Genomic DNA, 23,932 nt, shown 5'->3' with positions numbered 1-23,932 from the left:
AAGCTGAGGTATGAAGGAGGCCTGCACACTTCATTTGTTACAAAGAAACCTTATATCATCGTTCTCTTGAAGGACTCTTCTTTTAATGTCTTGGAAAGGAAGAGTGGATAAAAGCTCTAAAGGAAGCGCATGCAGGCGTTAGTAGAGCACATCAATCGGGACCAAAGCTTTAATTTCAGTTAAGAAGAATGAGCTATTATTGGCCTAAGATGGTTCAAGATTCAATGGACTATGCAAAAAAGTGTGAATCTTGTCAATACCATGCAAACTTCATACATCAACCTCTAGAGCCTCTACATCCAACTATAGCTTCTTGGCCGTTCGAGGCTTGGGGACTTGATCTTGTTGGCCCTATTACACCAAAATCATTAGCAGGACATTCTTATATCCTTGCAGCAACAGATTAGTTCTCAAAGTGGGTCGAGGCCCCTTGAGAGAGGCCAAGAAAGAGAACGTGGCGAATTTTATTCGTACCCACATCATCTATCGATACGGTATTCCTCACTGGATCGTGACAAATAATGGAAGACAATTCTCCAATAGCATGATAGACAAAAATTATGTGAAAAATTCAAGTTCAAGCAATACAAGTCATTGATGTACAACGCAGGCGTGAATGGCCTAGCAGAAGCATTCAATAAAACATTATGCAATCTTCTAAAGAAAATTGTCTCCAAGTTGAAGTGGATTGACAAGAAAGAATCGGTGAAGCATTGTGGGCTTATCGAACCACTTATCGAACTCCTACAGGGGTTACACGATATTCGCTTGTTTACGGTGTAGAGGTTGTCCTTCCTCTGGAAAGAGAAATCCTATCATTAAGAATGGTAGTGCAAGAGGAATTGACTACTGAAGACAATGCCAAGTTATGTCTTCAAGAGTTAGAAGCACTTGATGAAAAGAGATTAGAAGCTCAGCGAGCATTGAAATGTTACCAACGAGAATGTCTAAAGCTTTTGATAAGCACGTTAAACCTCGCTCCTTTAAGATTGGTGATCTAGTACTTGCTGTAAGTTGACCGATCATCACAACAAGGCATATGGGAAATAAGTTCACACTTAAATGGGATGGACCTTACATTGTCAAAGAAGTTTTCACGAATGAAGCATACAAAATCGTCGATCATGACAGATTACGAATTGGCCTAATCAACAGAAATTTTCTTAAGAAGTTTTATGCCTAATCTAGTCATGTAAAAAAAAATTGAACTACGTTATGACTTGAACCCTATGTTATAAAAAGAGTATGTAGGTAGTTTAAAGTTCACGTTAAGTTCAGTCACACGTAAAAAAAATTCATGTTTCATTGTCATCTAATATGTAAGAATTGCAAAATAAATATAAATGTAGCCTTACTAGAATAATTTTTTTTTTTTTGCATTATCATTCAACAATTTTTTTTTACATTTACAAGGATTGCAACAAAAGAAAAGGGGGCAAATGGAGCATAAATCAAAGCTTCCACTTGAAGTTCTTAAATTCTTCTCATGCAGCTTCCATGCTCCTGTGAACCGTAGCAAGGGGCTTAATCGTTTCTTCAGTAATAGTAGGGGTGCTTTCAAGGGTGTTAACTTCATCCTAGAGCTTGGCAACTTCTAGTTCTTACTGGTCTATGACCTTTGCTTGATAGTTGTTCAAATTCAGCATTTATGTTTTGAAGTCTCCTCTTCAGTTCTCTCTTTTCTAAAGATAACTGTGTGGCTCTTTCCTGAATAACTTTGACATCTCCTCATAGTTGTTCCATCAAAGTTAAAGCTTCCTGGATGGCAGATGTCTTCTCATCTAATTGACGAGCTTAATCTATTGACAACAACTGTGCAGAATATGAAGATTGCACATTGTTGAAATTGTCTACCCTTTTAAGATAACTATTTGGATACTCTTTAAGAGGAGTCAAGCCATCTGCATGAATCTTTTCAATCCCCGAGAGAATCGTTGCTATTTCTGGCCTAAGTCTTGGGATATATTCACAAAGAGTCCACATGATCTTATCTTGAATATCCTTCTACATACATAAGGTTGTTTTCTTGAAGAAGTTTGAAACCACATTTTCACCAACCCACTGAGAAGGCTTAGGGTTTCTCATAGTCTATCTATTAGAAGTGTCTAAAGGCGATTAAAAAAACTTAAGGGGAGCACGTGTCGAGCTGACCTTCTGTAAGGGTGCTTTAGAGCAGGCATCTCCTTTGGATGGAGGACTCCCAATTGTCTTTTCCTCCCACGGTCATCTTGTCTCGACGAACCTTCTCGAGAAGAGAAGATGGATGTAAGGACTGTTCAACTAGTTTAAGGACGGGAGTCTTCAAGGTACCAACTTTCTCAATGGCCGAATCAACTGCATGAGGTCCCTTCAAAGATTCATCGTTGCCTAGCTCTATAAGGCCTTCAAGATTATCATTCAAAGGTGATTACAGAAGAAAACAATTAATAAGTCATTTTTGTGCAAACTAGTGGTGGAACATCAGGGACTCCCAAAGCACTTGAACCTCTTCCGTCGGGATCATCAACTGATACCTTCGCTTTCTTTAAAGGTCTCTTCCAATGACGATCACTTTTACTAATATCGCTCTCATCTTTATGCTCTTTTACCTCCTCCTCGAGAGTAGCATCCATCGTCTTAACCAAGCGAATTTATTTACCACCCAGGTTGCTCCCTCGGTTCTTGGGTAGTTTGGGCTGTGAAGGGGGAGGAATAACACTACTCACCAGATGGTGTCTATTATCCTTAAAATAGGTTCGTGCCTTATGGCCCACCAACAGTCTGTAAATCGTTGCGTCACAGGCATGCAAGGCTCTAACGAGCGGGTGGACAAGTACAACTCAGATAAAGTATTACGCCTCGTACATATTCTCCAATGATATAATATATTATCTAGTGTGGTCGCAGGTGACATGGCCTTTATATCATTAGAGATATTCTGGTAAAAGAGAAATTTTCGTCCAAATCGATACAGACTGTATGAGGTTGTGATCCAGGTATTTCTACAGCGAGAGGAAAAGTAGTAGGAATGCATGCTCACGAAATAAGAAGTCTACAAAAACGATGAATCGTGAGTATCAACCATGTGTTCATGTTTATTCCTATTCTAGAGGTTAGCGTGTCACTGAATTCTTGCACCATTATGGATCAATTCTCGGACCCCATATTTGCCAAAATAAATAGACCCGACTTCGCCAGAAAAGTTAGTCATCTTAGGACCTCGAACTTCTGTGGGAAGTGGATAATACGTGCCAAAATAATGGGCTAACTAGCCATGGACGTAATGCATGGAAAAGTGAAAGTCCATGCGTCCTATCGGATTGGAGGCTTTGGTTATCAAACCTAGCCCATGATATATGTTCGCCAAAACTGGAACTGCAAGACTATAAATAGTGCCAACGGCCATTAAGTTTGCAACCTTAAATACTCCAGGGCGAAGATATGATCCTTTCTGTGGAAATACGAAAAGGCACAACCAGCAAGATAAGAAGGCAGCTATTACATTTCATCCTTTAGATCGTCTCTGATTCCATATTCTGCAAATAACATATTTTCCCTAGAGAACCATTCACAAGCCTGGATCTTTGAACCATCAGGGTTCTAAGTAGATTTAGAGCGCGACGCCTTCTTTTGTTTTCGTGTGGTTGGATTATCATAGCTTCTAGACCCAAAGTACCAAAATGAAATCCATGAGCTAATAGTCACTTGGGAGTCATTCTTAGAGGATGTTGCGCGATCATTCCTTTGCGTACAAACTATTGAATAATACGCCTGGAAAAGATATTGATAGGTCGTTGGAAGATCTCGCGAAGAGGTTAATTCCTTAAAAGTAGGAATCATTTCCTCGTAGAAATCTCCCTTAATGAGAAGATCCCCAAAGGACCATAGGTCCCACGAAGAAATGGATAACTCGCACGCTATAGTATGAAGAGTATTAGTCGAAGGATACCATGCTTTACAAAATGCTCGAACAACATCACTATTATGAACATAAGTGTACAACAAAGCTGTTACGGTACCATATAAATGAGCACTGTAAAGAAGTCACGCATTTTGACCAACTACAAATTCTAGCCACTCCCTATAACAGTCAGTAAACTCTTCAGGGACCTTGGTCACAATGCCCCAACGTGTTTGGCCTTCAATTAAACGTTGTCCAAGAGTGAGAGCTCTGTCAGAATTAGGAGCCTCGTTATGGATAGAAGACTGTAGAACCCATGAGGTTTTTGCCTCAGATAAAAGTATCTCCACAGATAATCGGGGAAGAATTGAGTTATTGTCTAAGTGTGAGCAATGATCTCCAATAAAGTCTGTCCATGGCTTCTCCACAAAAAGACTAAGTCCATCTTCTCTTGGTTGATTTCTATCAGAAAGTACTACGAGGTGTCGGACTCCAGACAAGAATCGTTCTGTGAAGTAAACTATCGTTCTGCAAAATAAGATCATCAGAAGCAAGTTAGTGCTGATGACATGGTCTTGGAACAAAGAATATATGAAAGGAAACTGGACGAAGAAGGGCATCATGATAGAGTTGCATTGTCTATCATGGACAAACCCCAGACGTTGACGAATTAGTAGGACATCATGATAGAGTTGCATCATCTATCACGAATAAACCCTAAGAAGCAGCAGTGCGTCATGATAGAGTTGCATTGTCTATTATGAACAAACCCCAAGAAGTAGCAGGGTGTCATGATAGAGTTGGATCGTCTATCATGAACAAACCCCAAGAAGGAGCAGGATGTCATGATAGAGTTGCATCGTCCATCATAAACAAATCATATACGTCGACGAAGCAGTAAGACGTCATGATAGAGTTGCATCGTCTATCATGAACAAACCTTAAGAAGCAGTAGGACATCATGATAGAGTTGCATTGTCTATCATGAACAAACCCTAAGAAGAAGCAGGGCGTCATGATAGAGTTGCATCGTCTATCATGAACAAACTCCAAGAAGCAGCAGGACGTCATGATAGAGTTGCATCGTCTATCATGAACAAACCCCAAGAAGGAACAGGACGTCAAGATAGAGTTGCATCATCTATCATGAACAAACCTCAGAAGCTGACAGTTAAAGAAGTAGGACGTCGAGGAGACTGTAACCTCATATATACTTGCATGGGACCTCTAAAGGCTTGCAAGGAAAAAAAAGGCCTTAACATTTGATAGAGTTTCAAGTTAGTGCAACAAATTAACAACTATTAAACCTGCAAAAAAAAAAAAAAAAAGAATTAAGTTGAAAGTTAAGGAAAGAAAAGAGAAAAGAAGAAAAAGAGGGAAAAAAAAAGAGGGAGAAGAGAAGTTTTTTCTCTCATACCTTTGTTCTGCTTGATGAGGAAAGAATGATCAAAGTATAGGTCTATTTGTAAGACTAACAAATAAAATTAAAATTGAATTATCTTAGGTTATTTCATTCTGGAATAAAATCTCGGATTTCAATTTTGAGATATTTAAGCATATTTTAATATTTTAATTATTTAAAATAAAATTAAAATCCAATTATCTTATGTTATTTTATTTTGGAATAAAATCTCGGATTTCACTTTTGAGATATTTAAACATTTTTAAATTTTTTTAAATAAAATTAAAATTTAATTATCTTATGTTATTTTGGAATAAAATATCGAATTCCAATCTTTGAGATAATTAAGCATATTTAAACATTTCAGAATTTAGATGTTACCCCCAAATTAAAATTAAAACTTAGATTTTATCCCATTTTTATCTCAAATTTAAATTGGAATCATAAATCTAACTTTATTGAGATCTCGTATTTATCCCAAAATTAGATTTGGTCATTTTATCCCAAAATTAAAATTGGTCATTCCAAATTCTTGTGCATCTAAGGACAAATTAGGGTATGCTAGAAACCTCATTTTTGTCTCAAATTAAAATATGGTTCCAAATTTTATAAAAAAAAAAAAAGAATCATCAAATTTTTATCCTCAAATCAAAGTAAGTTGAGGATAAAACCTTAAACTTTTCTTAAATTAAGGATTGGCCATATTCCAACATTTATTTCAAATTTAAATCAAACTCATGTACTAGATTCATAGTTTGATTAATTTGATATGTCAAATTGAGCAAAAAAAGAAAAAAGCTTGTATTTGAATTTTAAATTTATCTTTTCGAGATTCACCCATCCATACATGTGCATAAATCTCAAAAGGGGGCATTTTTTGAATAAAATTTTTTGGAACCAATTACAAATTGCCACGTCATTTACTAAAATAATTGTATTTGGGATTAACTAAAAATTGGCATGTATTTGGACAATTCTAATGATGCGTCATATGTCTTTATTATGACAATTGGATCAAATTAATTATTTTGGTTCAATGAAATATTAACTAAAATTCAATTGAGCCAAAAAATAAGCTTAATTTAGCCCAAAATTAAATATGACCCAAATCCATGTGATTGAGCCCATGAGTATGGTCCATGGACCAGACCAGACCCAAGTTCATAAAAGTCCACAAGGGAACTCTATAAATAGAGGAGTTCCCTTCATTTGTGAGGAGAGAAATTTTTGACTCCAAAAGGTCTAGAGAGAATTCTCCCAAAAGCCAGAAGACTTCAAGAACATCACGTGCTCCACTTCCTCAAATCAAGCGTAAGCATCCAGTCGAGAGAGAATCAGATGATCAAATTCTAAAGGTCGAACCACATCACATCAAATCAACGTAAATACAACATCAACACAAGTTCAACTCCACGAACCAAATTTCGTCAGAAATCTCGTGTGAACAACGATCTACCGTTGATAGACGATGATATAAGTCTATCACTTATAGAAACTTATAGAAGTCTATCATTAGTACTATCAATGATAGAAACTAATACAAGTATACAATTGATAGAGATTTTGTTGGAATTTATGTCCTAAAACTCGTATTTTGTATTTGGTAATCATATTTTATTTAATAAAATCGTTATTAAGAAATTGAATACTATAATCTTAAATTCAATAAAACTGAGGTCCTGAGACTATTTTTAGTAAACTTGAACTTTATGTAGAAACATAAACGTAAATCAAGTTACATTCGAGTATAGTATACAAATAAGGTTGGACACCTTATTTTGAAAACACTATGGATGCTGAGACTATTTCGATTATTGATGACTTAGGTAGCTATGAGTTTTTTTCTCTTTATTTTGGTTCAACTTAAGGATTTGGACTTAAATGCTTGATGATATATATATGTCTTTTATGTTTGAGATATTTAGGTTAGGTTTTCTATTTTGCCCTAAAATGATTTTGGGTTTTTTCTTATCTATTTATTTTGGTTTAGGGTTGATGATATATATATATTTTTAATGCTCAACATATTTAGTTTGGGTTTTTATTTTGCCCTCAAATGACTATTTAGGTTAGGAGAATTTATTTGATAAATTGTTGATGAATTGATGAATTGTTAATTTTGTTTGTTGAATTGATGAATTCAGAATTTGTTTGATGAATTGTTGATGAATTGATAAATTTGTTGCTATCTTGCAGTTATGGTAGTAATTGAGATGTTTTTTTTTGGAGAGATGTTCTCATTTATTATGCAATTTTGCCTAAAATGTACTGAACTGTAAATTTAGATTTATTTTCTTGAATGTGGGATGAGAAAATGTAACATGGTTGTTTTTGTTATTGTTTTGGTTATGTAAAGTTTGATTATTTAGTATGTAAGTTGTTACGTTTTGATTGTAGAGAAAGGATCATGAACATAGGTTTCGATTTGAAGTGTAGATTTGTTTTTTTTAATGTGGGATAAGAAAATGTAAGATGGTTGTCATTGTTCTTGTAAGTTATTATTGTTTTCATTATGTGAAGTTTGATTATTTAGTATGAAGTTGTTATGTTTTGGTTGTAGAGAAAGGTTCATGAAAATAGGTTTAGATTTGAAGTTTAGATTTGTTTTCTTGAATGTGGTATGAGAAAATGTAACATGGTTGTTTTTGTTATTGTTTTGGTTATGTAAAGTTTGATCATTTAGTTTTTTGTTTTGGTTATAGAGAAAAGCATGTAACTTATTCTAAGTTTATTTTTAAGAAATTAAAGTATGTAAAGTTTTTGTATGTGTGTGTGTGTCTATATATATATATATATATATATATATATATATATATTATATGTAAAGTGTAAATTATACTTAATTAGTTTATTAAATATGTTTCTATTGTGTAAGTAAAAGTTTATGTATTATTTATGTATTGTTTAGGGGTCTTTTCAAAAATATAAAAAAGCGGCAAAATATTTACACTGTATAGAACAATTTCGAAAATGGAAAAAGCCCAGAGGCCCAACGTGTAAAATACCAAAAATGCCCTGTCAACAATGCACGTAATATATTTGGGAACGCGATTTGGTACACGATCGTTTAGATTTGGCTAATTTGTTATACGATCGTTTAATTAATTGGGTTATACGATCGTTTAGATTTGGCTGCATGATCGTTTATATTTGACTACCCCAAATTTAAACCTTTTTTTTTTTTTTTCAAAATTTGGTATACGATTGTTTGGATTTAGCTACTCCAAATCTAAACGATTTTTTTTTAAAATTTGCTATACGATTTTTTTCTTTCAAAATTTGGTATACGATCATTTAGATTTGGCTACCCCAAATCTAAACGGTTTTTTTTTTCAAAATTTGGTATAAACGATTTTTTGAATATTCTTTGTACACAATTTTTAGTTTTGGTTACACTAATTTAAATGTCTAATCAACTTTTTCAAGATTCTTATACACCATCTGGTTACCTAATCTAAAGGTAAAAAAAGAAAAGAAGAAAGACGATACAATGCATGTAGTGAATGAAAAAAAAAAAAAGGAAAAAGAAGAAAGAGGAAGAAAGACATGCACACATCTAAAAAAGAAAAAAAAAACAAGAAAGACGATAGAAAGAAATAGATTTGGTTATCCATATCTAAAAACAAAAAAAAAAGTGGAAGAAATTGCTTCTGAAAAAGAAGAGTACAAAAGAAGACGATTAGGAAGACGATTAAAAAATCGCAGGGAGGAGAAAAAGATGGAAGGAAAAATCTGGAATATTTAAAAAATGGCTAACTTTATGGGTTTTATTACACGGACCGTAAATATTTCAATAGTTTGTTATATTTAAGAAAGTTTCCCTATTGTTTATTGTAATTTTTGTTATTTTGGACGAATTTATTGTTTTGGCTTATATTAATTGTGTAAGAAACAATTGTAACTTCAATAAAAATATTAAATAAATTTTATTATTTTGTGTTTCTGTAGTTTGAATTGTGTTTAGGTACAAACCAAAAGAATTGTGGAAAAACAATACAAATGTAAAGTATATATGTGATGACATTCTTACACTGTCGGCGTAGTAAATGTTCACGAAATATTTTGACCATCTGTGAATACCCCTTTCGTCGATGGTTAATTTCTAGTGTCAGTATAGTTCCGTTGATTCCATTCTGTCGGTAATTTCAGTATTTGCCAACGGTCTCTTTTGTTGTCGGTGTAGGCTCCTCCGATGGACCTACACCAATGGTTTGTGCCGACAACTGGATATCGTTGGCAAAAGAAAAGCTGACAATGTTTTTGAAGATATATGTTGACAATTTTTGTCATTTGCAAAAGGTGAGTTTCTTGTAGTGGAAGTTGTCCTAAAAATCCATTAATTCATTTTAGGAACAAAATTAGTCCTTAATTATGCGTATTAGTTTTGGTGTAGTATTTAGGCATGAAATTGGTGTTCTTTAAAGTGCTTAGAGTGCCACACTAAAACACAATAGTCATTGAAAACTTATAAATGTGAGGTCTAAATTTGTTTTCTAGGAAAATTAATTAAATTTAGATAACAACTCTATAAGGTTTAGATGAGATGTTTAAAAGTTAACTAAAACTTTATATTTATATGTGCTACAGATCAGGAGATCCGTAGTTTAAATCCTCTCAACTCCATTTTTTCTAAACTATTTATTTTGTAAGTCTTTAATGATGAACAAGAATTGGATCAAACTTAGAAATAAATTGTTAGTTGAGTATAGAGAGGGAATGTCCCAATTTTTAGAGGTTGCAAAGTTTCATGTCGATGATTACGGAAGAACAAGGTGTCCATGCAAGAAATGTATGAGCTCAATTTGAAAGTCATTATAGGATGTGGAGCAAAATTTATTAAAAACCTGAATTTTCCCTTCCTATATAGACTGGGTGTATCATGGAGAGCCAGTGAACTTGTGTGGAGGTATAGAAAAAGTTGATGAAGGAACTAGCAACCTTTTCCAAGAAAATGAAATGTTGGATCTGTTTAATGGTTTACAAGTTTCAATTAAATATGAAGAAGCAACGGAAGAAGGTTTGGAGAATGAAATGCTCTTTAGTGGTGTAGAACAAGATATAACAAACTTATTTCAGGATTTAATGATTGAAACACATAATGAGCTATACCCTGGTTGTTTAGAATTTTTCTCCTTGAACTTTTTAGTTAAGTTGATGCATATCAAAGTCCTTAACGGTTGGAGTAACAAATCCTTTGACATGTTACTAAAACTTTTCAAAGCAACGTTTCCAACGGGTACTACTATACCTACTTCATTCTACGAAGCTAAACGAGATCTGCATGACTTAGGCCTAGGATATATTCATGCATGTAAGTACGATTGTGTATTGTATTGGAAGGAATTTGGTGGTTTGCAACATTGCCCAATTTGTGGTGAGTCTCGATACAAAGTTAATAATAACAAAGGAAAAAAAATTGCGTAAGGATTGCGTCACTTTTCGTTAATACTGAGACTAAAGCGATTGTTTGCATCGTAAGAAGACTTTTCTGACATGAGATGACATAAAGATAAACGAGTTGAAATAGAGAATGTGTTAAGGCATCCAACTGATGCAGAGGGCTAGAAGCATTTTGATTGTGAATTTCCTGATTTCGCTTAAGATTCACAAAATGTTCATTTGCGATTAGCTTCAGATGAATTTAATTTTTTTGAGAATATGAGTACCTCCTACAGTATGTAACCTATGGTGATAATCCCTTATAATTTGCTACCTTGGAAATGCATGAAAGAATCTAACTTCTTTATGTCATTACTCATACCTGGTCCAAGATCTCTTGTAAGAAAATTGATGTTTACCTAAAACCGTCGATTGAGGAATTGAAACAATTCTGGACTATTGGTGTGCACTTATGATTCTCTTACTGGTCATTTCTTTCAATTATATGTAGCCTTGTTGTGGACCATTAGTGACTTCCCTGTATATGATTCTCTTAAAGATTCTTTGATACACGTTCATTTAGATTTGACTATTATTTGATACACGATCGTTTAGATTTGATTGTTTATATTTGGTATATAAATCTAAACAATTTTTTAAAATTTTTTGGTACACGATCATTTATATTTTTTAGATTTAGTACATAATTGTTTATATTTGGTATACGATCGTTTAGATTTGATTATTTAAATTTAGCCAAATTTAAACGATTTTTTAATTCAAGATTCTTTGTACAAGATCATTTAAATATGGCTATTATTTGGTATATGATCATTTAGATTTGATCGTTTAAATTTGGGTAGTCAAATCTAAACGATTTTTTTTTAAAGATTCTTTTGTAGACGATCGTTCAGATTTTACTATTTTTGGTACAAGATTTTTTAGATTTGGCTACTTAATATCCCAACGATTTTTCTTTTCACAATCTTTTATATTTAGTACACACGATCTTAAACAACCAAATAACAGTTTGAAAAAAATATATGAAAAAAAATATTTTATATCTGATATATGATCTTGAACAAAATAACAGTTTGAAAAAAAAATAAAAGAAAAATTGTAATATATATATAAAAAAAAAATAGTTGGCTTCATGAGCTTTTTGATTTTGTTATACAAACCGTATATACTTTGGTGTTTTGTTAGTTATATTTATGAAAATTTCTCTTTTAGTGATGTTAATTGTTATCAAAGGGGGTATGCAAGCAAACACATTTAACTTTAATGAAGATTTAAACTTTGTTTCTATTTGATTCTAAGTTTTCATTTCAAAACTAACTCTTTTAGTTTTGAACATTGAATTTAGTTTTCATTTAAGTTGTTAAAATTTCAAAAGTGACAGGTGGATTTTTGAATTCTAGTTGATATTTAATGTTAATTTTGAGAGTATTTCTAATTGATAATTGGGTTTCATTGCATTAAAAACAAAATGTATAATCTGTTTTTTCTTTTTAACTCATTTTAAGAATAAATATCAACTTTTTGGAGTCAAATATGAATGTTATTAACAATCATCCCATTATTGTACTAGGTCAACTAATGCCAACTCTACATATGGATAAAACATAAAACATAATTGTGGAAGAACTTTTTTTATTTCAATTATTTCATCAAATTGCCATTCAATCATAAGATTTTGACTTTGAATTTAAAGTTCAAATTGTTCTATAGCTGTGTTTCATTAGTCTTAATCTTAATAGGATATTATTGTACGTTATTTGGACCCATTATTAGAATGTTTGGATACGATTTAAGATGTCATTTTCTTTTTGTCATCAAAATTTAACACCCTTAGTTGTGTTTGAATAAACCTATGTAATATATCCATTTTCAACAGCTGTTCTTTTGAGGATTGGCACTTTTGAGAATCCCAAAATCAAAATCCAGATTTGATGCTTCCAACCTTCTCTCTTTTTGCAATCTTTTCAAAGCTGTATTGTTGTGGACCAATCATATTTTTCCTTAAATATATAAATAATACTTGGAAGTTCTTGTCCAATTAATAACTTCAGACTAACGAAGCTTGGATTGAGAAATCTTAGCTACAAATCTTAAGTATACTTGAATCAATGTTCCAATTTATAAAATTACATCTTTAAATCATGAAAAATCGTAGTAGATAGCACCTTTATTTTTAATAAATAAGTGTACAGTAACATTTTTAAATAATATATTACTACTAGATTTGTCAAACTTTACTGTGTGTAGACTCCTATTTGAGATATCGTTGTCTATCAATTTAGGAATTAAATCTAAATTTGTCTATATTTGTAAATGATTTTGCATTGTAATATATATGCCAAATATTTTGTTGTTGAGAGGTGAACAAATTTAATTAGAGTTTAAAAAGTCCAAGGTATGAGTTATATATTTGATGCTAATAGTGCATATTTCACAAATATGTCCTTTATTATACAAGTATGAGTTTTAAAATCCTCTGCAACTCATTGGAGATGGTGATTAATTATGTTTTTAACTCTAATTAATTTTTAGAATGAAAAACCTGATGAAAATTAACTCTTTTTATTATATAAATGAAAATTTTACTAATTAAACGTGAATAATAATAATCATCATTACACAAGTAATCATTAGTTGTATTTATAAAATACTAGTATTAGAAATCATACTGACCAAAACATTTGTGAAGTACATTGAGAACTAAACCATCTAAATATCAAAGAAGATAATAATAAAAAAAAATAGATGTTATTTTCTTTCACTTATTTGATATTGTTATATTGTTAAGAAGAAGAAAGAAAAATATACATAAATGGGGTATAAAATATGGTAAAATGGGGTATAATATATGGTATGCAAGTGAATGTATATCTAGCTAAGCTACAACTAATGTAATATAAGCACTCCAATTTGGGTGTCCCCTCCCTTTATGGTATAGTTTATATTTAAGAAAAAAGTAATGAAATCAAAAATATTCCTTATGGAACTCAAATCTAGTTGTAGTCTTGAGAGTAAACTGCTGTGACAGTGTGCTGAGTTGTTTGGCCAGCATTGGCATTCCACAATAGAACACTCCCACTGTCTTGTATGCATGCTTCGACGCAATTCGTCCAAACACCTCCTTCCACTCCGGCCTTGCGAAGTGAGTCCTTGCCTGCATTATTGTAAATTCCCAAATTAGATTATATATATATATATATATATATATATATATATATCAGGGAAATGAACCATCCACAACATCATCATAAGCGTGTAGTTACGTTAAGTTACTCACTCGTGTGCCGGAGAGAATGTCGACGCCATGCTTGGCATGGTTTAAAGCTTGAACCATTGTGATCAATGTGCTCCTTGCATCACTTTCTTCATACACACTTGTCAAGTAGTTGTGGAGTTCAATTTGGCCCTAATTCATTTCATCAGTGCACACTTTCATTAATTTATTGATCTAATTAAAATTGAAAAGAAAGCATTTATTTCAATGTCGTGTAATTAAGTTTAGTTACCTTCTTGTCCATCTCAGCTACTTCATCCATCACCCCTTTGAACCACTCCAACGAACTAGCCTCCCTCGTTACCCAATAGAAGTACGCTTGCGCTTGCGTCCTGCTCTGCAACTTCCTCTTTCCACTTGGTGTACTCGTGTTTACAGATCCAAAGCTATCTTCTGATCTACTTGTTTCCGTTGTTGATTCCTAACAAAAACAGGGTTACATCCAACTCTTATATATTAATTAATGAAACAATTTAATTCTAATAATGAATACATTATACATATATTGATTTACCGCAGGCGTTTGTTGATCTTCATTGGTTCTAGAGTTGTTGAGAAGATCCTTGAGGATACTAACAAAAGGTGTGGCTCCAATTCCAAGTCCCACAAGAAGAAGCACGTCGTAGTTTTGGTAGTCTTGTGCAGGAGCACCGTACGGCCCATCCACCAACAATCTCGGCTGGCTGAACCAAAAGTGGATATATAAACTAAGTAGACACGAAAAGAGAGGAGATGACATATTATATTACCTTTTTCTTTCCATGTTAACCAAATGGCCCAATTTGGCTCTACCAAGGAGAGGTCTAGAGTTGACATGATCAGTGAAGACACGTTTGAGTTCTCTTGTCCAATCCCCAACTGTTCTAATATGAACACTCAGATACTCATCTCCTGGTGCTGAAGTGATAGAAAATGGGTGCCTGAGCAGGTTTGTTTTCAATGTTATGCTTTTTCTTTCTTTTTTCTTTTTTCTTTTTCTTGTTCTTTTTTTCTTTTTCTTTTTTCTTTTTTTTTTTCCTTCTTTTTTTTTAAGCAAAAAGATCTGGAGTTTAAAAAACTTACCATTCAAATTGGGAAATGGATGGACATTGAAGGAATATGTACTGTCCACTTATGTATTTGAATCCACGAGGCTTTAACATCACCAAGCTGAATACATTTCCTGGTAATACTGAAACCTATTTCACAACGACCACTATTTTATCCACTAAATTCATAAGTAATATTGCTGGAAATGCAATGCAATCAAAATCCTAAGGATGACCCTGAGTATCTCCAATGATAAAAGGTTTTCTTTAGGTGAGATCAAAAGTAACAGTCCATTTGTTAGGGATAATACGGTCAATAGTAAAGTTTGAAGTGAGAAAGTTAGTAGAAAAGTGAAGGTAAGGCATGGTAAATTTTAACTAAAAGTTACATTACGTACCTTCAATATCTCAACAGAGTAATACTCTGATCTGCAGGCTCTGAGGCTCCTCTCACCAAGATACAGCAGCAAAGGAAAAGAGATATACACCCAAGTCTATCACCAAAAAAAATCATCCTTTTTTCAAATCAAAAACACAAAAACAAGAACAAGTGTGCTTCATAACCATTTGGCTTTTCAAAATTTGATCCTGAAAAGTTGCGTATAAACTTAATTTGCAAAAACCAAATGGTTATAAAACAGGATAAAGAATTTTCTGATTGGGCTTACCGTTTTCTGAGTCCAATTATGAGCAAGAAACAAGAAAGTTCCATGAACAAGAAGCAAAAGGTAGACAAATCCCAAAAGATGATGAGAGTACCAAAAGGCATTAAATCCAGCCAATCTGTTGAATAACCAAGGCAATCTCACAACATTCCTTCTAAAACGACGAGTAGCAAGTGTAAATGAAATCCCCATCAAAATCACCATCGCAATCCCTGTTACCCCTTCAACACTCATCAATAGCTCCTTAAAGCTTGGCTTCTTGTTGTGGAAGTCACTCGATATCACTTCAAACTCCTCCGCCGATGAATTCGCCAATCTCGGGAAGTCGCATGCCAAATGAACCCCGCCGTGGACGGCTATTCCGATCGCTATGAAACATGCAATTAGCTTATGAAAATTGATGTTGTCGTCGAACGGGACTACTGATCTCGCTGCAGTTGATCGCAGCCATGTGAGAGTGTTGCGGCAGACGGGGAGGAGGATTAAGGCCATGTTGAGCTTTAGAGTCTCTGCGGCGCCTTTTGCCGTGGGAAGACAATAGCCCATTATGCCAAATGCTGCTTTATTTTTGTATTGAAGGAATTTCCATGTGAAAAGAGCTGCCATTGTTGAGCCCCATAGGAAAAGAATCCAAATTCTTTGCCAGTTTTGGAAGATCACTGAATTGAATGTTGTGGTTGCTGATTTGATGATGTATTTTGGGTTGAATGAGCTTAGATTTTGGCTCCATCCTACACTTGTTGCTGTGCTTAAGGGTCTGCTGTAATTCATATATGTGTCTCTTTGTAAAAGCAAAGTCTCAAGTTGCCATAACTGAATCAATCAATCCATTTCACAGCTTGTAAGGAACTCTATCACCTCAACCTTGTGTTCTGATATCATGTTAAATTATTATAAACCTTACCTCAATGTATCCGAGGTTTTCGGGATCAAGTTCTTCCATGATCAAGGAAGCATATTCCTCAGCTCGCTCTTTGAGTTTCGAAAGATTGTTTGCAGAAGCACTTAGCAAGATCAGCTCCTGTACTTCTTCTCTTGTGATTCGGCCATCTTCATTACTGTCGGCCCTGTTTGTTTTGAATGTAATGACTCGTTACAAACTCCGAAAGAGAATGAAAGAGAGAGAATGGACGAATGACAACCATTCTTAGCTTACATGTCAAAGAAAATTTGGAGGCGAGCGTCGAAGCTTTGGTCCGAAATCTTCAGCCAAAATTCATGGAGTTCCTCCATGTTGATTTTCGAAATCCTCAATCCTTTTCTTCTTGCTAACGCGTCGAATATTCTCAGCGCAAACTCCTTTGAATCCACCATTCCTGCAACAAATTCGAATGTTACTTTAAATACGAAAAACAGTTCAAAACTGTCAGTAACATTGTTTCAAAAGCTCCCACCAATGCATTCAGCAAAATCATCTCTAGCAAGCAGTCCAGCTTGAGCCAGAGAATGAAACCTCGACTGGACTCGTTGCCAGAGCTCGTTGGCATCAGAAGCATTGGTGGTCTTGCTAATGAATCTAAGGCCCCGAAGGGCAGCTTGAGCTCGGGATCGGGTACGTTGCAGCTGAGCATTGAGGCGGCGAGCGTCACGAGCAGAGATGGGCGCCGCCGCGGTGTCGTCCCTATCGAGAGAGGAGGCAGTGGAGGCACGAGAAGAGGCAGAGCGAAGCCAGGGGAATTTGTTACGAATTCTAGCAGTGATGGAAAGAGAGGAGTCATCTAGTGGGTCGGAGGAAGCAGGAAGAGGAGAAATGCTGCGAACCAAAACGGAGTGATCCTCAACTTCCAAAGTGACCTCGACAAAGTCTTGGTGGTTTAAGAAGATGGGTAACATTCCTTGAGAAGAAAGATCATGGTGGAGGAGGAGATGGTCGTGTGGGTCGGGAAGAGGAGGAGTAGTGAAGGGGGAGAGGCGAGGGTTGTTGGAGGTGGGAATGGGAATGGGAAAAGAGGACCAAGAGCTTGTCATTGAAGAGGGTGAAATGGAGAGATTAGAAAACAGGCATTGTTGTATCTGCGTGTTGTTGGTGTAGAGAATAAGAAAGGATTGGAGTTGGTGGTGATGAAGTAATTTGGAGAAAGAAAAAGGAAACACACCTCTCAACCAATTCTCATACACACTATTTCAACGCTTTTCCAATCTCTCATATTTTAATTTTTAATTATGAAGAGACAAATACAACCATCATTTTAACTTCCCAATTTTTTCATTCTGTAAATATATACCAAAATCTCATCATCTAAAAATAATGAATGATGCATAAGTGATGGATGAATGATGATGGTGATGTTGGTGTTTGGTGTTTGGTGTTTGGTGCATAATTAAAACTCTCTCAATTCTGTGATTTTTAAGCTAATTTTCAATCCTTTCTTTATAAGAAATATTCACTCCATCATACAATATTATTCAATCATTTCCATTTCACCCACACCCAACTTTAAAACACCTTTTTTTCCTTTGTTTCTTCTTTCTTTTCTTAACAATTATATCATCTTTTACTCCAAAATTTCTATATTTTACCATTCTTTCTCATTTTTATATAAAAATCATACGATAAACTACTATCTGTGTCGTCGTTAGTAAATATAATAATAATAATGACAAATTTAGCAAATAATCTAATGATATAAATCATTAAACAATGTATAAACTAAAGTTAACCATGTTTGGTTGACATGTTTTAGAAAGTTGGATAAGCACAATATATCATTTTAAAAAGAAATTGTGATGTACTCTTTAATTCAAATAGATGAAATGGATTTTAAAAGTGTTTGGTTTGTGAACTTGAGATTAGAAAAAAAAAAATTTAATTTATAGAAAATTCAAGCGTTCTGTGAAGAAGTGAATTTGTAGAGTACATAATGTTTTTTTCAAAGTAGTTCAAAAGCTTTCCTATAGTACTATGTTATCCATATTAACCATTTTTTCTTTATTAAAAGTGGTAAAAATATTATTTTGGTATCTTTAGTTTGAAACTATTTATATTTTAGTTATACATACATCTATAAATGTTTAAGATTTATAGTTTCTAATGTTATGTTTATGTTTGATATTTCCATTAAAGGAACATAAATCATATCTTTATAAGAATTGATTTTTAATGACTAAATTTTATATTATTTTTATCGATTTTATAAGAATTGATTTTCAATAATTAAATTTAAATTTCAAAATATTGAAAAGAATTAAAATGGCAGTACAAAAAATTAGAAAGTTTATTATTATTATTATTATTATTATTATTATTATTATTATTATTATTATTATTATTTTAAAAAAATAGTAGTTTGACAAATATATATATATATATATGTATGTATGTATATTGTAGAAAATAATGAAAAGAGTGATAAAGAAATCAATAATTAGAATATTAGTTGTGAAGTAATATATTAGCTAGAGATGTTATAAAGTGCATGCACGTATATAAAGCATAATGCTACCTAACTATATTCTTAATTATATTCACATCCTACAATATCAACCTCAACTATTTAGAGCTTGAAATTTTGGTAGTAAAGCCTATTTCGTGATCAATCTGAACTAATTTTGTCAAATTTATTTTAATTTTATGCTAATTTTGTTAAACTAAATAGTAAAAATCACAACACACTCTTGATTTAAGTTGTTCTTATAATTTGTAACTAAATTACAACACAGTTGCACAAATAAAATAAAAATAGTACACTAGGAGATAATGATTGATAGTGATTGAAATTTGAATTAAGGTAGTAAAAGTAAGTTGTATACAACATAGCATATGATATATAGGAAAACTTGTACCCTTTTATTAATATAAGTACACAATATTTGTTTAACTTATAAATTATATATATATATATTATGTGGATGTTACCAAATTAAATTTGAGTGTGTACCCTTTTTCATTCTTGACCATTCATTTCCTTCCTCTTCTATTTAAACCATTGTTTAAATATTTAAATGTTCTCCATTCTAACACATGTTGGATCTTGTTGATAATTTAGAATAAATATTTAATTTACATGTTTTATCCCTAAACACCCTTAGCTTTTATATAAGTTTTATTCACTTTTTTATCCTTCAACTTTTTTCTTGTCCTCGATACCTTCGGTTAGTTAAGTATTAAAATCATTGTAGCTTGGTTTTTCTTTTAATTAAGGTTAATAATGACCCTTTTTAATCGAAAATTAATTACACACCGATAAATAGGGAAGTTCGGCAAGTTTAACGGTTTATTTTTCTACCTTGTGTTTACTTAAGAAAAGTTGAATTTACTTTTAAAAAAAGTTGAAGAGTTTGCAAAGAGTTGTGAGCTTTGGCAAAGAGTTGGCTAAGAGCTCAAGGAGGAGGTTATCCAATTGTGAGTTGTTCTCTTCAAAATGTTTGCAAAATAAAATGAATTTCCATATAAATCCTTATATATTTCTTTCTTGAATCTTGAGTTAAATGATTCTATTATGTTTTTCAAATTCTTAAAATGGATTTGGATTACAAATGAATCGGATTTGAAAATGAATTTGAATGGTTGTTGCAAAATGATTTTAGTACCCTCTACAATCAAATACCTCATACTTGTTTTGTGTTTTCGTGTGAGATGTCCTATTCTTGCTGTATGTTTTGGAATATGATGTCTCATACTTGTTATGTGTTCTGGTATGAGATGCCTTATACTTGCTTTGTGGTTTGTAGAAGATGTCATTTGCTTGTTGTGTGTTCTGGCATTGGACGATGTGTTATGCATAATGGAATTACTGGAATTGTTGTATGCATTGAGATTACTCTGCACAGCCGCAACTCAGTGATAAAAGTGTGTTGACACTTGAGCTGAGGAGGGTACAAAATATGGAATTTGTTATGCGAAATGATTTGCGTTATCACGATATATATAAAAGGCGTTATGCATAAATATTTTCCTATGCGATATGATTTATGATGAAATCATTTTGCAAGGAAATGTTTTCTATGAGATTTGTAAATATTTCCCAATGAGATTTAAATGTTTAAAACGCCTAATGCTACGAAATGCTATTCTGATTTGAACTCATATTTTTATTAAAACGCATACCTATTTATATCAAATGTTATTATGAAAAGCACTCTACAAGGCGTTATGGGAAAAATTTTATTTATTAAATGTTTTAGTGAAAATCTCCACTCACTAGACTCTTTCGTCTAATCTCCAAATATTTTGTCCCCCCTCTCCTCTCAGGTAGTAAATGACATCCAGTGTTTGACTTGTTGTCTTAATCTCATGTCATGGCATAATCGTGCTGCATCTCTTGTTAGTATTCATCAGTCAACTCACATAACATGTAGAGTAGGTGAGAAGATCAAAATGTTGTTTTTTTATTTTAATTTTTTTAACTTGTATATGTGTATTTTGTGAAAACTCTCTAAGATGTAATCCTTGTTAAATATAAATGAAGTTTGACCTTTCAAATCAAGCTTTTCAACAAGCGTTCAATAAATCTTTAGCATGTGATTAAAACGATTGTTGTTTATTCTACTTAATAGGCGTTTAGCATGCTATCTCGTCGGGAGATAACGCATTGAGTATAGGTGTAAGAATAACCCGAACAATCCGATAACTCAAACTACCCAACCCATATTATATGGGTTGGGTTAGTTTAAAATGTGGGTCGGGTTGGGTTGAAATTTTTTTGTTTTTTCGGGTTGTGGTTGAAAATTTCGGGTCAACCCAACCCAACCCGAATTAATAATATATATATATATATATATATATATATATATATATTTATTTATATTTATATTACATATATTTTATTATTTATTTAATATTTATGGATAATGTTTGGAATGTTGAACTTTTATGAATGTTTGAAACTTTGAATTTATAGATGTTTGAATTTTTGGATATGAGTGTTTATTAACGTCGTACAACAATTTTAAACCGTACAAACATTAAGAATGAAAAAATAATAATACAACCCGACAATCCAACCCATATTTTAAGGGTTGGGTTGGGAATATAATATGGGTTGGGTTGAGAATGTCCCTCAACCCAACACAACCCAACCCGTTTACACCCCTAGCATTGAGTGTCTAGACGATCACGCCTCTACATGGTTACAAAGAGTAACTTTATGGTGAAGCGTGATAATAATAGAAAGGAGTGAGTTTTGGTACACACCTCCTAAAATTCTAATTTCCAAAATCACCTATTTTTAGGATTAAAACTTATCCAAATTAAATTGAAATAAAATCTTGAATTCAAAATATGGATTAAACCCTCGACCCCTCTTTATCTTTGACCAATAGTCACTAGTTTGAAAACATATTTAAATAATGGGAGGAAGTGCAATTATAATATTTAAGCAATTTGTTATTTGCACTTTTACAACTAATAACAACTCATCATATACAAGTTATATTTTCAGATTCTAATTTTGTTGGGTGTTATATATATTAATATTAGTTTGTTTTTAAATATAGTAAAATGAATTAAAATATTTATAAATATTGAAAATTGTCATTATCTATCATTAATAGACATTGTATTGGATTTTATATCCTAAAACTTATGATTTGTGAATGTTAGACTAGTCTATTATTCAATAAAGTTGTTGTTGAGGTATTGTTCAATAAATTATTATTGAATAATAAGATATTTACTCAAAATCCAATAAACTAGAGTTCCTCGATTATAATTCGAGTACTTAAACTTTATGTAGTAATATAATGTAGATCAAGTTCAAATAAATAGTCTAAATGGTCTATAGTATAAAATATGGTTGGGTACCTTATTCTAGGGATAATGTGGATGTGACTCGTTTTGTAATTAGAATAAGCGATGTGATTCCAAATTGCTCATGTAGAGACATCCGAGTGGGGACATCTTATGTAAAAGAGTTTGCATAAGATTGAACCATAAAACATCCTTTTACATTATAACACACTGTTTACTATTTAAAACTAACTATTTCAACTTTGATGACAACCTAAGTAACTTGACCTTACTTGTAAGTTAACTATGAACTCTTGTATTTAACAGCAGTGGCCTTAGATGTGCATAAATAAAGGTAGTTCATCAGCCTTGGCCTAATAGACCTTCCATTTTGGAGTAAGACCAAGTAGATAGCTGGGGACATAGGGTGCAAGATGAAATTCGCTTCTACCTGCTTTTAAGAATAATAGATAGATTGTTCTCTTAAGTGCTGACTCCAGGTATTAAACATGAGGCCCTTGAAGAGATGAGAGTCGTGCACAATAGAAAACTAATAGAGACCACAAACCCAATTTAATTGGGAAGTTAAAAATACCAAATACATTAGCAAATTTATATAGAAACTAATTTCTATTATAGGGTTAAGCATGCTCCTAAAAATTAAATTACAGAGAATTACAAATAAAAGACAGAATACATACTCACATTGACGACTCTAGATTTACAAATCACCAAATTTGGATACACTACCACTTGAAAAACTCACTATTCTTTGAGCGAGATTTTTGTTGGTGGAAACTAAAATTAGAATGAAATCTTTTTAGAGAGAATTTTTCTTTTGAGAATACTAGTACCCAGAATTTTTTAGAACACTTTTGTCACATTCGTTTTTCGTACCTTACCTCCCTCTTCTTCATCCCAAAGAATAGAGAGTTAGAGAAATTTTAGGATACGTGAGAAAACCACCCACGTTCTCTAAATAACTCTCTTACTCAAAGGAGTTATTAATTTAATTTAATTAAAATAAAATAAAATAAATTGAATTAATTAATTAACTTAAAATATATTACTACAAATAATTAAATTAATAATTAATAAATCATATTTAATTTATGATTTAAATGAATATCTCTCACATAATCAATAATTTTAATTTGATTAATTTAAGTAAACAACATTAAACTAAAATATTGATTAATTCTCCAATTAATTAATTACTAAATTAAATATCTTATATTTAATTTAATATAAATTTAAATCATATTCAAATATAAATTTCTCTCATAATATATAGTTTTAACGTGAATCATATAAACATTAAACTTTAACTTATAGTTTTAATATGAATCTAATTCACATTAAATTAATATTTGAACTCATTCAAATATTTTATTCTCTCATAAATTAATTTTGAATCATATCTAAAATTAAATTTATACAATAAAGTTTAATTAAAATATAAACTTTATATTATAATATATCACCATACATTATATTAATTTCTAAAGTAAATTTGAACATTTCAAATTACAACCAATACAAATAAATCTCATTACCCTTTACAAGCTAGGAAAGGGAAGTTATGGACCTACAGATCAGAAGCTACAACGATATGA

The 23,932-nt window shown here is 32.4% G+C and overlaps 1 protein-coding gene across 3 annotated transcripts; it reads right to left on the bottom strand.

Annotated features, from left to right (window-relative positions):
* Positions 1-13,418: 13,418 nt before the first annotated feature.
* Positions 13,419-17,799, bottom strand: LOC103499367 (respiratory burst oxidase homolog protein E). 3 transcript variants are annotated; one of them, XM_051090829.1, is made up of 11 exons: positions 17,044-17,792; positions 16,806-16,965; positions 16,554-16,716; positions 15,653-16,462; positions 15,383-15,478; positions 15,019-15,134; positions 14,706-14,876; positions 14,471-14,639; positions 14,189-14,377; positions 13,960-14,088; positions 13,419-13,836 (listed from the first exon to the last, which is right to left on the bottom strand). In XM_051090829.1, the coding sequence occupies exons 1-11, from the start codon at positions 17,615-17,617 to the stop codon at positions 13,648-13,650; spliced, it is 2,766 nt and encodes a 921-aa protein (XP_050946786.1). In that variant the 5' UTR covers positions 17,618-17,792; the 3' UTR covers positions 13,419-13,647. The 3 variants fall into 3 exon arrangements, with proteins under 3 accessions (XP_050946786.1, XP_050946787.1, XP_050946788.1); XM_051090830.1 differs by lacking the exon at positions 14,706-14,876; XM_051090831.1 differs by lacking the exons at positions 13,419-13,836; positions 13,960-14,088 and having other exon boundaries at positions 14,195-14,377; positions 14,471-14,635; positions 17,044-17,799.
* Between the last annotated feature and the right edge of the window lie 6,133 nt (positions 17,800-23,932).

The sequence above is a fragment of the Cucumis melo genome, chromosome 10 (assembly GCF_025177605.1).
Source record: "Cucumis melo cultivar AY chromosome 10, USDA_Cmelo_AY_1.0, whole genome shotgun sequence".
Taxonomy (NCBI): Eukaryota; Viridiplantae; Streptophyta; class Magnoliopsida; order Cucurbitales; family Cucurbitaceae; genus Cucumis; species Cucumis melo.
The sequence above is the reverse complement of the archived record's forward strand: the minus strand, read 5'-3'. Positions and strand labels throughout refer to the sequence as shown.